General features: G+C 35.1%; 1 protein-coding gene across 2 annotated transcripts in view; it reads right to left on the reverse strand.

The window, feature by feature from the left end:
• kdrl (kinase insert domain receptor like) overlaps window positions 1-14,151 on the reverse strand; it is a 234,004-nt gene that overhangs the window by 53,102 nt on the left and 166,751 nt on the right. For both annotated transcript variants that reach the window (XM_062044282.1, XM_062044281.1), the window contains 3 exons: window positions 10,740-10,837; window positions 10,259-10,381; window positions 7,710-7,821 (listed from right to left, as the gene is read on the reverse strand). In XM_062044282.1, the coding sequence (XP_061900266.1) occupies window positions 7,710-7,821; window positions 10,259-10,381; window positions 10,740-10,837 (333 nt within the window). The remainder of the gene's footprint in view (window positions 1-7,709; window positions 7,822-10,258; window positions 10,382-10,739; window positions 10,838-14,151) is intronic.

Below are 14,151 nucleotides of genomic sequence, written 5' to 3' on the forward strand. Positions count from 1 at the left end.
TTCAAACGCCGCAAGTCCATTTAGGCCTTTTTCTTAACATGTGCTCGGCTTCCCGTGGCGGCGTTGGAGCGTGCAATATTTCACAGTGCAGTCAATACTGCACACAATGCTCCTTCTAGGTGGTTTCACATCAGGGGGGGACGCAGTCGCACCGTGATTGGCTGCCTGGCGACGCAGATTGGCGAGCTTATATAGCAGGTGATTGTTTTTTTGGTTTTTTTGGACTGTATGTTGGATGCTTACACATGATTTCCTCATGTGGGACATGTTTAATTACACTATTACTCGGCATGAGTCCACTATGATGTCAGGCTTAATGCACCCATGTAGGGAGAGAAAAAGAAATTAACTGCAAAAATGTCTCCACACCATGCTGTTATTAATTCAGTATTTTTTGACAGGCTTCCTGTGCCCAAAAACCAGTAACTGTTGTTTAAACATGCACGTCGTTACGTCGTGACGCCGCTGGTTTTACGAGCGGGGGAGAGCGTGTTCGGCAGCGCACACGCACGGAGTACTTACGAGCAGACACAGTGTGTAGACAGAAAAGGGAGAATGGACGCATTTTGGTGTAAAAAGTAAAGATAAATAAGGGTGACAAGTAGAGATGTCCGATTATAAAATGTAATAGAATGTAATATCGGAAATTATCGGTATCGTTTTTTTTTTATCGGTATCGGTTGTTTTTTTTAATATTTTTTTATTTTTTTATTAAATCAACATAAAAACACAAGATACACTTACAATTAGTGCACCAACCCCAAAAAAACCCTCCCCCATTTACACTCATTCATTAATATATTAATATAATAATATAATTAATATCAATATACATCAATACAGTCTGCAAGGGATACAGTCCGTAAGCACACATGATTGTGCGTGCTGCTGGTCCACTAATAGTACTAACCTTTAACAGTTAATTTTACTCATTTTCATTCATTACTAGTTTCTATGTAACTGTTTTTATATTGTTTTAATTTTTTTTTTTTATTCAAGAAAATGTTTTTAATTTATTTATCTTATTTTATTTGATTAATTTTAAAAAAAAGGACCTTATCTTCACCATACCTGGTTGTCCAAATTAGGCATAATAATGTGTTAATTCCACGACTGTATATGTCGGTCTCGGTTGATATCGGTATCGGTTGATATCGGTATCGGTAATTAAAGAGTTGGACAATATCGGAATATCGGATATCAGCAAAAAGCCATTATTGGACATCCCTAGTGACAAGTAGAGATGTCCGATAATATCGGCAGGCCGATATCGGCCGATAAATGCTTTAAAATGTAATATCGGAAATTATCTGTATCGTTTTTTTTATTATCGGTATCGTTTTTTTTAATTTTTATATATATTTTGTTTTTATTAAATCAACATAAAAACACAAGATACACTTACAATTAGTGCACCAACCCCAAAAAAAACCTCCCCCATTTACACTCATTCATTAATATATTAATATAATAATATAATTAATATTATTAATATTCTGGTTCCTACATTAAATATCAATATATATCAATACAGTCTGCAAGGGATACAGTCCGTAAGCACACATGATTGTGCGTGCTGCTGGTCCACTAATAGTACTAACCTTTAACAGTTAATTTTACTCATTTTCATTCATTACTAGTTTCTATGTAACTGTTTTTATATTGTTTTAATTTTTTTTTTTTATTCAAGAAAATGTTTTTAATTTATTTATCTTATTTTATTTTATTAATTTTTAAAAAAAGGACCTTATCTTCACCATACCCGGTTGTCCAAATTAGGCATAATAATGTGTTAATTCCACGACTGTATATGTCGGTCTCGGTTGATATCGGTATCGGTTGATATCGGTATCGGTAATTAAAGAGTTGGACAATATCGGAATATCGGATATCAGCAAAAAGCCATTATTGGACATCCCTAGTGACAAGTAGAGATGTCCGATAATATCGGCAGGCCGATATCGGCCGATAAATGCTTTAAAATGTAATATCGGAAATTATCGGTATCGTTTTTTTTATTATCGGTATCGTTTTTTTTTTTAATATATATTTAGTTTTTATTAAATCAACATAAAAACACAAGATACACTTACAATTAGTGCACCAACCCCAAAAAAACCCTCCCCCATTTACACTCATTCATTAATATATTAATATAATAATATAATTAATATTATTAATATTCTGGTTCCTACATTAAATATCAATATATATCAATACAGTCTGCAAGGGATACAGTCTGTAAGCACACATGATTGTGCGTGCTGCTGGTCCACTAATAGTACTAACCTTTAACAGTTAATATTACTCATTTTCATTAATTACTAGTTTCTATGTAACTGTTTTTATATTGTTTTAATTTTTTTTTTTTATTCAAGAAAATGTTTTTAATTTATTTATCTTATTTTATTTTATTAATTTTTAAATAAGGACCTTATCTTCACCATACCTGGTTGTCCAAATTAGGCATAATAATGTGTTAATTCCACGACTGTATATGTCGGTCTCGGTTGATATCGGTATCGGTTGATATCGGTATCGGTAATTAAAGAGTTGGACAATATCGGAATATCGGATATCAGCAAAAAGCCATTATTGGACATCCCTAGTGACAAGTAGAGATGTCCGATAATATCGGCAGGCCGATATCGGCGGATAAATGCTTTAAAATGTAATATCGGAAATTATCTGTATCGTTTTTTTTATTATCAGTATCGTTTTTTTTTTTTTATATATATTTTGTTTTTATTAAATCAACATAAAAACACAAGATACACTTACAATTAGTGCACCAACCCAAAAAAAACCCTCCCCCATTTACACTCATTCATTAATATATTAATATAATAATATAATTAATATTATTAATATTCTGGTTCCTACATTAAATATCAATATATATCAATACAGTCTGCAAGGGATACAGTCCGTAAGCACACATGATTGTGCGTGCTGCTGGTCCACTAATAGTACTAACCTTTAACAGTTAATTTTACTCATTTTCATTCATTACTAGTTTCTATGTAACTGTTTTAATATTGTTTTAATTTGTTTTTTTATTCAAGAAAATGTTTGTAATTTATTTATCTTATTTTATTTTATTAATTTTTAAAAAAAGGACCTTATCTTCACCATACCTGGTTGTCCAAATTAGGCATAATAATGTGTTAATTCCACAACTGTATATATCGGTATCGGTTGATATCGGTATCGGTAATTAAAGAGTTGGACAATATCGGAATATCGGATATCAGCAAAAAGCCATTATTGGACATCCCTAGTGACAAGTAGAGATGTCCGATAATATCGGCAGGCCGATATCGGCCGATAAATGCTTTAAAATGTAATATCGGAAATTATCTGTATCGTTTTTTTAATTATCGGTATCGGTTTTTTTTTAAATATATATTTTGTTTTTATTAAATCAACATAAAAACACAAGATACACTTACAATTAGTGCACCAACCCCAAAAAAACCCTCCCCCATTTACACTCATTCATTAATATATTAATATAATAATATAATTAATATTATTAATATTCTGGTTCCTACATTAAATATCAATATATATCAATACAGTCTGCAAGGGATACAGTCCGTAAGCACACATGATTGTGCGTGCTGCTGGTCCACTAATAGTACTAACCTTTAACAGTTAATATTACTCATTTTCATTAATTACTAGTTTCTATGTAACTGTTTTAATATTGTTTTAATTTGTTTTTTTATTCAAGAAAATGTTTTTAATTTATTTATCTTATTTTATTTTATTAATTTTTAAAAAAAGGACCTTATCTTCACCATACCTGGTTGTCCAAATTAGGCATAATAATGTGTTAATTCCACAACTGTATATATCGGTATCGGTTGATATCGGTATCGGTTGATATTGGTATCGGTAATTAAAGAGTTGGACAATATCGGAATATCGGATATCAGCAAAAAGCCATTATTGGACATCCCTAGTGACAAGTAGAGATGTCCGATAATATCGGCAGGCCGATATTATCGGCCGATAAATGCTTTAAAATGTAATATTGGAAATTATCGGTATCGTTTTTTTAAATTATCGTATCGGTTGTTTTTTCAAATATTTTTTTATTTTTTTATTAAATCAACATAAAAACACAAGATACACTTACAATTAGTGCACCAACCCCCCCAAAAAACTTCCCCCATTTACACTCATTCATTAATATATTAATATAATAATATAATTAATATTATTAATATTCTGGTTCCTACATTAAATATCAATATATATCAATACAGTCTGCAAGGGATACAGTCCGTAAGCACACATGATTGTGCGTGCTGCTGGTCCACTAATAGTACTAACCTTTAACAGTTAATTTTACTCATTTTCATTCATTACTAGTTTCTATGTAACTGTTTTTATATTGTTTTAATTTTTTTTTTTTATTCAAGAAAATGTTTTTAATTTATTTATCTTATTTTATTTTATTAATTTTAAAAAAAAGGACCTTATCTTCACCATACCTGGTTGTCCAAATTAGGCATAATAATGTGTTAATTCCACGACTGTATATGTCGGTCTCGGTTGATATCGGTATCGGTCGATATCGGTATCGGTAATTAAAGAGTTGGACAATATCGGAATATCGGATATCAGCAAAAAGCCATTATTGGACATCCCTAGTGACAAGTAGAGATGTCCGATAATATCGGCAGGCCGATATCGGCCGATAAATGCTTTAAAATGTAATATCGGAAATTATCTGTATCGTTTTTTTTTATTATCGGTATCGTTTTTATTTTTTTATATATATTTTGTTTTTATTAAATCAACATAAAAACACAAGATACACTTACAATTAGTGCACCAACCCCAAAAAAACCCTCCCCCATTTACACTCATTCATTAATATATTAATATAATAATATAATTAATATTATTAATATTCTGGTTCCTACATTATATATCAATATATATCAATACAGTCTGCAAGGGATACAGTCCGTAAGCACACATGATTGTGCGTGCTGCTGGTCCACTAATAGTACTAACCTTTAACAGTTAATTTTACTCATTTTCATTAATTACTAGTTTCTATGTAACTGTTTTAATATTGCTTTAATTTGTTTTTTTATTCAAGAAAATGTTTTTAATTTATTTATCTTATTTTATTTGATTAATTTAAAAAAAAAAGGACCTTATCTTCACCATACCTGGTTGTCCAAATTAGGCATAATAATGTGTTAATTCCACGACTGTATATGTCGGTCTCGGTTGATATCGGTATCGGTTGATATCGGTATCGGTAATTAAAGAGTTGGACAATATCGGAATATCGGATATCAGCAAAAAGCCATCATTGGACATCCCTAGTGACAAGTAGAGATGTCCGATAATATCGGCAGGCCGATATTATCGGCCGATAAATGCTTTAAAATGTAATATCGGAAATTATCGGTATCGTTTTTTAAAATTATCGTATCGGTTGTTTTTTCAAATATTTTTTTATTTTTTTATTAAATCAACATAAAAACACAAAATACACTTACAATTAGTGCACCAACCCCCCCAAAAAACTTCCCCCATTTACACTCATTCATTAATATATTAATATAATAATATAATTAATATTATTAATATTCTGGTTCCTACATTATATATCAATATGTATCAATACAGTCTGCAAGGGATACAGTCCGTAAGCACACATGATTGTGCATGCTGCTGGTCCACTAATAGTACTAACCTTTAACAGTTAATTTTACTCATTTTCATTAATTACTAGTTTCTATGTAACTGTTTTTATATTGTTTTAATTTTTTTTTTATTCAAGAAAATGTTTTTAATTTATTTATCTTATTTTATTTTATTAATTTTAAAAAAAAGGACCTTATCTTCACCATACCTGGTTGTCCAAATTAGGCATAATAATGTGTTGATTCCACGACTGTATATATCGGTATCGGTTGATATCGGTATCGGTAATTAAAGAGTTGGACAATATCGGAATATCGGATATCGGCAAAAAGCCATTATTGGACATCCCTAGTGACAAGTAGAGATGTCCGATAATATCGGCCTGCCGATAAATGATATAAAATGTAATATCGGAAATTATCGGTATCGGTGTCAAAAAGCAAAATTAATGACTTTTTAAAACGCCGCTGTTCGGAGCGGTACATATCCCAGTCAGCAGCCCCTCCCCTCTCCCCTCTCCCCTCTCCCACACACAACACAGAAGTTGACGACTGCAGCATGAGAGGTTTACTGGCGACGCTTGGTGACCTCATCAAACCGCCGCGAGCGGAGCATAACAACAAGAGTGTGTTGTTGCCGGTGCTGTAGCCGTGGCTAACAAGCCAGCGAGCTCGGTGACTGACTAACGACACCATGTCTATGTTTTGGGATTATTTTAAAAAGTGTGTCTGACGGATAACAAACTGGCAATTTGCAATGACTGCAGAAAGTTGGTTATGCGAGGAGGAACCAAGACGTCTTCCTTTAAAACGAGCAATTTGATCTCCCACCTCTTCAAGAACCATAATGGAGATACACGATGAATACAAGCGGAAGATGGATGACAAGCAAACAGCGAAAAAAAGTAGTACCCCACAGTTGTCGCTTAAAGATTCCGCCGAGAAAAAACAAAAATATATCGGTATCAGTTGATATTGGAATCGGAAATTGAAAAGAGTTGGACAATATCGGAATATTGGATATCGGCAAAAAAGCCATTATCGGACATCTCTAGTGACAAGCAGATATATAACTAATTGTTTTTATCCAAACAAAACGATTTTTGTCATAGAGTTTAATAATATACAATTTGGCATAATCAGATAATATTACAGTGTAAAATATCTGTATTTTTTTCCTATAAAAATTGAAAGAACGAATGCATTAAATTAGGGTTGTATGATATACCGGTACTAGTATAGTACCGCGATACTAATGAATCATATTTGGTACTATACCGCCTTTAAAAGTACCAATCCCACACCCCCCCTGCCTTCTTAAGCCAGTGCAACCTGCTATCCTGGGCCGGAACGTAACAACCTGTTCCCGTACAGTAAGCGACTCGTATCTAGCTCTTTGCTCTCTCTGTGTTGATTGGTCTCGTGTCCCCCTTGTCGTCTTCCAGCAGCCTACCTCCGTTCCCGCGTTACGAGCCGTGTGTCTCGTCTCCCTGTGTTCCCCTCTGGTTCTCTGGCTGCCCTTTTTGGATCTCGATCTCCCGCCTGGACACGGACTTTGACGCCTCTCTATTGCCCCCCTGACTTCCTGCCTGCTCACGGACCTCCGAGCCAGCTTTGCCCCTCTTTGGACTTCCGCCTTTCGCTCAACACTACAGGTAACACTCAACATTTAATTCCCACACATAGTCGCACAGCATACACTTATTTGGGTTAGTTCACACTTCATATTATTGTATATAAATAAATATAGAGTTAAACGACGTCCCTGTTGTCTGTACCGTCTTCTTTCCCTGTACACACGTAACACGAAATACATTTTGGTACCGGTACCAAAATATTGGTATCGGGACAACCCAAGTGTTTGTGAATTAGTATGTTACTTCTATCACATTTCTAATTATTATCAAAACGTACATTTTAAGTACAATAACAACCAAAACAGTAGCAGTTTGCGAAGGGACCGAGGATGAAACTATTCTCCTTTTACAACATTTGTTCCTCATTAACGCCGGAACATTCTCACGTGACACCTACCCAAAGAGAAGATCTCCCACATGAGCACGCCGAAGGACCACACGTCGCTCTGAGTGGTGTACACCTTGTCAAAAATGGCCTCGGGAGCCATCCACTTGAGCGGCAGCCGGGCCTGAAAAACAGAGCGTTGAGACTCAGGATCCTTCACTCAGCTGTCCATACGTCACAATATTTCAATCTCAGACATTTAAATCTAAGTCCCATCTTAAAAGTAATTTGTATACACTAGCCTTTAAATAGACCCCCCTTTTAGACCAGTTGATCTGCCGTCTCTTTTCTGCTCTGCCCCCCTCTCTGTCTTGGAGAGGTTATTAGGTGACCACGGATGGGTTGGTCCAAGGAGGAGGTCCCCTCCAAGGTTTCTCATGTATCCCATTGGGTTGAGTTTTTTCTTGCCCTGATGCCTGATGTGGGATCTGAGCCGAGGATGTCGTTGTGGCTTGTGCAGCCCTTTGAGACACTCGTGATTAAGGGCTATGTAAATACACTTTGATTTGATTTGACTCCAAAATAGTCGGAATCCCGCGCATCAAAACAGTTGTTTATCTCACGACGATAGGGCGATACCATCCTTGCCCAGGCACACCAACCTAGTTTTTATGGAGTATAAATATTTGGGGTTTTGGCACCAGCTGCTGGACTACATCTGACCAATGTAAGTCTAAGACGAGATCTGACCAATCTGACTAATCTAAGTCTAAGACTAGAGTTGACCAATCCAAGTCTAGGACTAGATGTGACCAATCCAAGTCTAAGACTAGATCTGACCAATCTAAGTCTAAGACGAGATCTGACCAATCTAATACTAGATCTGACCAATCTCAGTCTAAGACTAGATGTGACCAATCCAAGTCTAAGACTAGATCTGACCAATCTCAGTCTAAGACTAGATCTGACCAATCAAAGTTTAAGACTAGATTTGACCAATCTAATACTAGATCTGACCAATCTCAGTCTAAGACTTGATTTGACCAATCTCAGTCTAAGAGTAGATGTGACCAATCCAAGTCTAAGACTAGATCTGACCAATCTAATGCTAGATCTGACCAATCTCAGTCTAAGACTTGATCTGACCAATCTAATGCTAGATCTGACCAATCTAATACTAGATCTGACCAATCTAATACTAGATCTGACCAATCTAATACTAGATCTGACCAATCTCAGTCTAAGACTTGATCGGACCAATCCAAGTCTAAGACTACATCTGACCAATCTAAGTCTAAAACTAGATCTGACCAATCTAAGTCTAAGACTAGATCTGACCAATCTAATGCTAGATCTGACCAATCTCAGTCTAAGACTAGATGTGACGAATCCAAGTCTAAGACTAGATCTGACCAATCTAATACTAGATCTGACCAATCTCAGTCTAAGACTAGATGTGGCCAATCTAAGTCTAAGACTAGATCTGACCAATTTAATACTATATCTGACCAATCTCAGTCTAAGACTAGATGTGACCAATCCAAGTCTAAGACTAGATCTGACCAATCCAAGTCTAATACTAGATCTGACCAATCTCAGTCTAAGACTAGATGTGACCAATCCAAGTCTAAGACTAGATCTGACCAATCTAAGTCTAAGACTAGATGTGACCAATATAAGTCTAAGACTAGATCTGACCAATCTAATGCTAGATCTGACCAATCTCAGTCTAAGACTAGATGTGACCAATCCAAGTCTAAGACTAGATCTGACCAATATAAGTTTAAGACTAGATCTGACGAATCTAATACTAGATCTGACCAATCTCAGTCCAAGACTAGATGTGACCAATCCAAGTTTAAGACTAGATCTGACCAATCTAATGCTAGATCTGACCAATCTCAGTCTAAGACTAGATGTGACCAATCTAATACTAGATCTGACCAATCTAATACTAGATCTGACCAATCTAATACTAGATCTGACCAATCTCAGTCTAAGACTAGACGTGACCAATCCAAGTCTAAGACTAGATCTGACCAATCCAAGTCTAAGACTAGATCTGACCAATCCAAGTCTAATACTAGATCTGACCAATCCAAGTCTAAGACTAGATCTGACCAATCTAAGTCTAAGACTAGATCTGACCAATATAAATCTAAGATAAGATCTGACCAATCTAATATTAGATGTGACCAATCTCAGTCTAAGACTAGATGTGACCAATCTCAGTCTAAGACTAGATGTGACCAATCCAAGTCTAAGACTAGATGTGACCAATCTAAGTCTAAGACTAGATCTGACCAATATAAGTCTAAGATTAGATCTGACCAATCTAATATTAGATGTGACCAATCTCAGTCTAAGACTAGATGTGACCAATCTCAGTCTAAGACTAGAACTGACCAATCTAAGACTAGATCTGACCAATCTCAGTCTAAGACTAGATGTGACCAATCTCAGTCTAAGACTAGAACTGACCAATCTAAGACTAGATCTGACCAATCTCAGTCTAAGACTAGATGTGACCAATCTAAGTCTAATACTAGCTCTTAGGTCTGAGACTAGATTGGATTGATTGATTGATTGATTGATTGATTGATTGATTGATTGATACTTACATCCCCCTTGCGCACATAATCAGGGTCCTTGTAGATGTCTCTGGCCAGTCCAAAATCACAAATTTTCACCACATTATTCTCAGAGAGAAGGATGTTTCGTGCGGCCAAATCCCGATGAATGCACTGATGGAAGGCAGAAACAAAGACTGGTGATCGGAGGCCAAGTTTGAGTTCAAGTGTTGTGTGTCTGCTCTAATTGATATCAGCTTTGCAAGGGAACACGTGGTTAAGTCATCAGTGATTAAAACAAAAGGACTAAAAATGGCCTGTACATGTTCTGCTGTCACAATGCCTGGATTTTTCTAAATCAGTCCCAGTCACTCAGCTCGTGTTGCACGACAATAAACATTTTGTCTCGAAAATAAAACCCGTGCAGCTTGAAACGTGTCGGAATATGGCAGTCGTGAGAAGGCGGCGGACTTTAATCATGCAAACAACTCCGCATGGAAGAAAGTTTGTTACATCAAGTGATTTGGGATACCTTGCGAGAGGCCAAGAACTCCATGCCTTTTGCCACCTGGAAACTGTAGCAGATTAAATCTTCCAGCGTCAGGACTCGCTTGTACAAATCCTCGGACTCTGTGGAACAAAACAAAATATCATTCCAGTACATCTGGGTTGTCCAAGCCTTTTCCACTGAGGGCCGCATACGGAAAAATGAAAGGAGGCGGGGGGCCAGTTTGATACTAAAAAGCCTAAATAAATATACTGTATTTTCTGGACCATAGGGCGCACCGGATTATAAAGCGCACTGCCGATGAGCAGGTCTATTCAGGTCTAATTTCATACAAAAGGCGCACTGGATTAAAATGCATTGAAGGGGTCTTATTATGATTTTTTTCCTGCATTTAATCCTTGTGTGGTGTTCGGGTCTGTGGGACCCGTTTTAATTTTTTATTAAAAGAAAAATGATACAATTAATAAATTTTTCAAACAGACTTACTGACTTTGGCTCATTTTCTGTGAAGAACATATATCAGAATACATATTTAATGACCACACACCATACACCCCCCCTACACATTTCTATTACATATTTGTGTGTATATATATATATATATATATATATATATATACATATATATATATATATATATATATATATATATATATATATACACATACGTATATATATATATATACATATATATACACACATATATACGTATATATATACACATATATATACGTATATATATACATATATATATACGTATATACATACATACATATATATACATATATATATACGTATATACATACATACATACACATATATATATACATACACACATATATATATATATATATATATATATATATATATATATATATATATATATATATATATATATATATATATATATATATATATATATATATATATATATATATATATATATATATATATATATATATATATATATATATATATATATATATATATACACACACTACCGTTCAAAAGTCACCCAAACAATTTTGTGGAATAGCCTTCATTTCTAAGAACAAGAATAGACTGTCGAGTTTCAGATGAAAGTTCTCTTTTTCTGGCCATTTTGAGCGTTTAATTGACCCCACAAATGTGATGCTCCAGAAACTCAATCTGCTCAAAGGAAGGTCAGTTTTGTAGCTTCTGTAACGAGCTAAACTGTTTTCGGATGTGTGAACATGATTGCACAAGGGTTTTCTAATCATCAATTAGCCGTCTGAGCCAATGAGCAAACACATTGTACCATTAGAACACTGGAGTGATAGTTGCTGGAAATGGGCCTCTGTATGTAGATATTGCACCAAAAACCAGACATTTGCAGCTAAAATAGTCATTTACCACATTAGCAATGTATAGAGTGTATTTCTTTAAAGTTAAGACTAGTTTAAAGTTATCTCCATTGAAAAGTACAGTGCTTTTCCTTCAAAAATAAGGACATTTCAATGTGACCCCAAACTTTTGAACGGTAGTGTATATCCTCTATATATATATATATATATATATATATATATATATATATATATATATATATAATATATATATATATATATATATATATATATATATATATATATATATATATATATATATATATATATATATATATATATATATATATATATATATATATATATATATATATATATATATATATATATATATATATATATATATATATATATATATATATATGACAACATGTCAACATAAACATGCCTTTTTTTTGTATTTTACAACTTGTTATACAAACCCCAAAACCAGTGAAGTTGTCACATTGTATTAAATGGTAAATAAAAAAAGAATACAATGATTTGCAAATCCTTTTCAACTTATATTCAATTGAATAGACTGCAAAGACAAGATATTTAACATTCAAATTGGAAAACTTTGTTTTTATTTTTTGCAAATATTAGCTCATTTGGAATTTGATGCCTGCAACATGTTTCAAAAACGCTGGCACAAGTGGCAAAAAAGACTGAGAAAGTTGAGGAATGCTCATCAAAGACTTATTTGGAACATCCCACAGGTGAACAGGCTAATTGGGAACAGGCGGGTGCCATGATTGGGTATAAAAGCAGCTTCCATGAAATGCTCAGTCATTCACAAACAAGGACGGGGCGAGGGTCACCACTTTGTCAACAAATGCCTGAGCAAATTGTTTAAGAACAACATTTCTCAACCAGCTATTGCAAGGAATTTAGGGATTTCACCATCTATGCTCCGTAATATCATCAAAAGGTTCAGAGAATCCGGAGAAATCAGTGCACGTAAGCGATGATATTACGGATCTTCGATCCCTCAGGCGGGACTGCATCAAAAAGTGACATCAGTGTGTAAAGGATATCACCACATGGGCTCAGGAACACTTCAGAAAACCACTGTCAGTAACTACAGTCAGTTTATACATCTGTAAGTGTCAGTTAAAACTCTATTACGCAAAAGCCAAAGCCATTTATCAACAACACCCAGATACGCCGCCGGCTTCGCTGGGCCCCGAGCTCATCTAAGATGGACTGATGCAAAGTGGAAAAGTGTTCTGGGGTCTGACGAGTCCACATTTCAAATTGTTTTCGGAAACTGTGGACGTCGTGTCCTCGGGAACAAAGAGGAAAAGAACCATCCGGATTGTTCTGGGCGCAAAGTGTAAAAGCCAGCATGTGTGATGGTATGGGGGTGTATTAGTGCCCAAGACATGGGTAACTTACACATCTGTGAAGGCGCCATTAATGCTGAAAGGTACATACAGGTTTTGGAGCGACATATGTTGCCATCCAAGCAATGTTATCACGGACGCCCCTGCTTATTTCAGACCTGTCTCCCATTGAAAAATTTGTGGTGCAATATGAAGGCTAAAATATCAGAAGGGAGGCTGTTGAACAACTTAAGCTGTACATCAAGCAAGAATGGGAAATAATTCCACTTCAAAAATGTGTCTCCTCAGTTCCCATTATTTTACTGAGTGTTGTTAAAAGGAAAGGCCATGTAACACAGTGGTAAAAATGCCTCTCTGACAACTTTTTTGCAATTTGTTGCTGCCATTAAATTCTAAGTTGATGATTATTTGCGAAAAAAAAAGTGTGAACATTCAATATCTTGTCTTTGCAGTCTATTCAATTGAATATAAGTTGAAAAGGATGTTTTTATTTACCATTTACGTGCCAACTTCACTGCTTTTGGCTTTTTGTACAATAGTGTCCCTATTAGGACACCCACGGCGCCAACTAAGTGTGGATGTGTTTCCTCTCAAGACATCCTTTAAAAGAGGAAAGCATAAATGACAATGGGTACTATTTTTTTTCAGGCGTCAGGTGAAACGTGTGCACGGGGGGGGGTGGTAGGCCGCGGGTCAGGCTCTCAAAAGATGCCCTACCACCTGAGTAAACAACTAGTCAAAGAGAAA

The sequence above is a fragment of the Entelurus aequoreus genome, linkage group LG04 (genome assembly GCF_033978785.1).
Source record: "Entelurus aequoreus isolate RoL-2023_Sb linkage group LG04, RoL_Eaeq_v1.1, whole genome shotgun sequence".
Lineage (NCBI taxonomy): Eukaryota > Metazoa > Chordata > Actinopteri > Syngnathiformes > Syngnathidae > Entelurus > Entelurus aequoreus.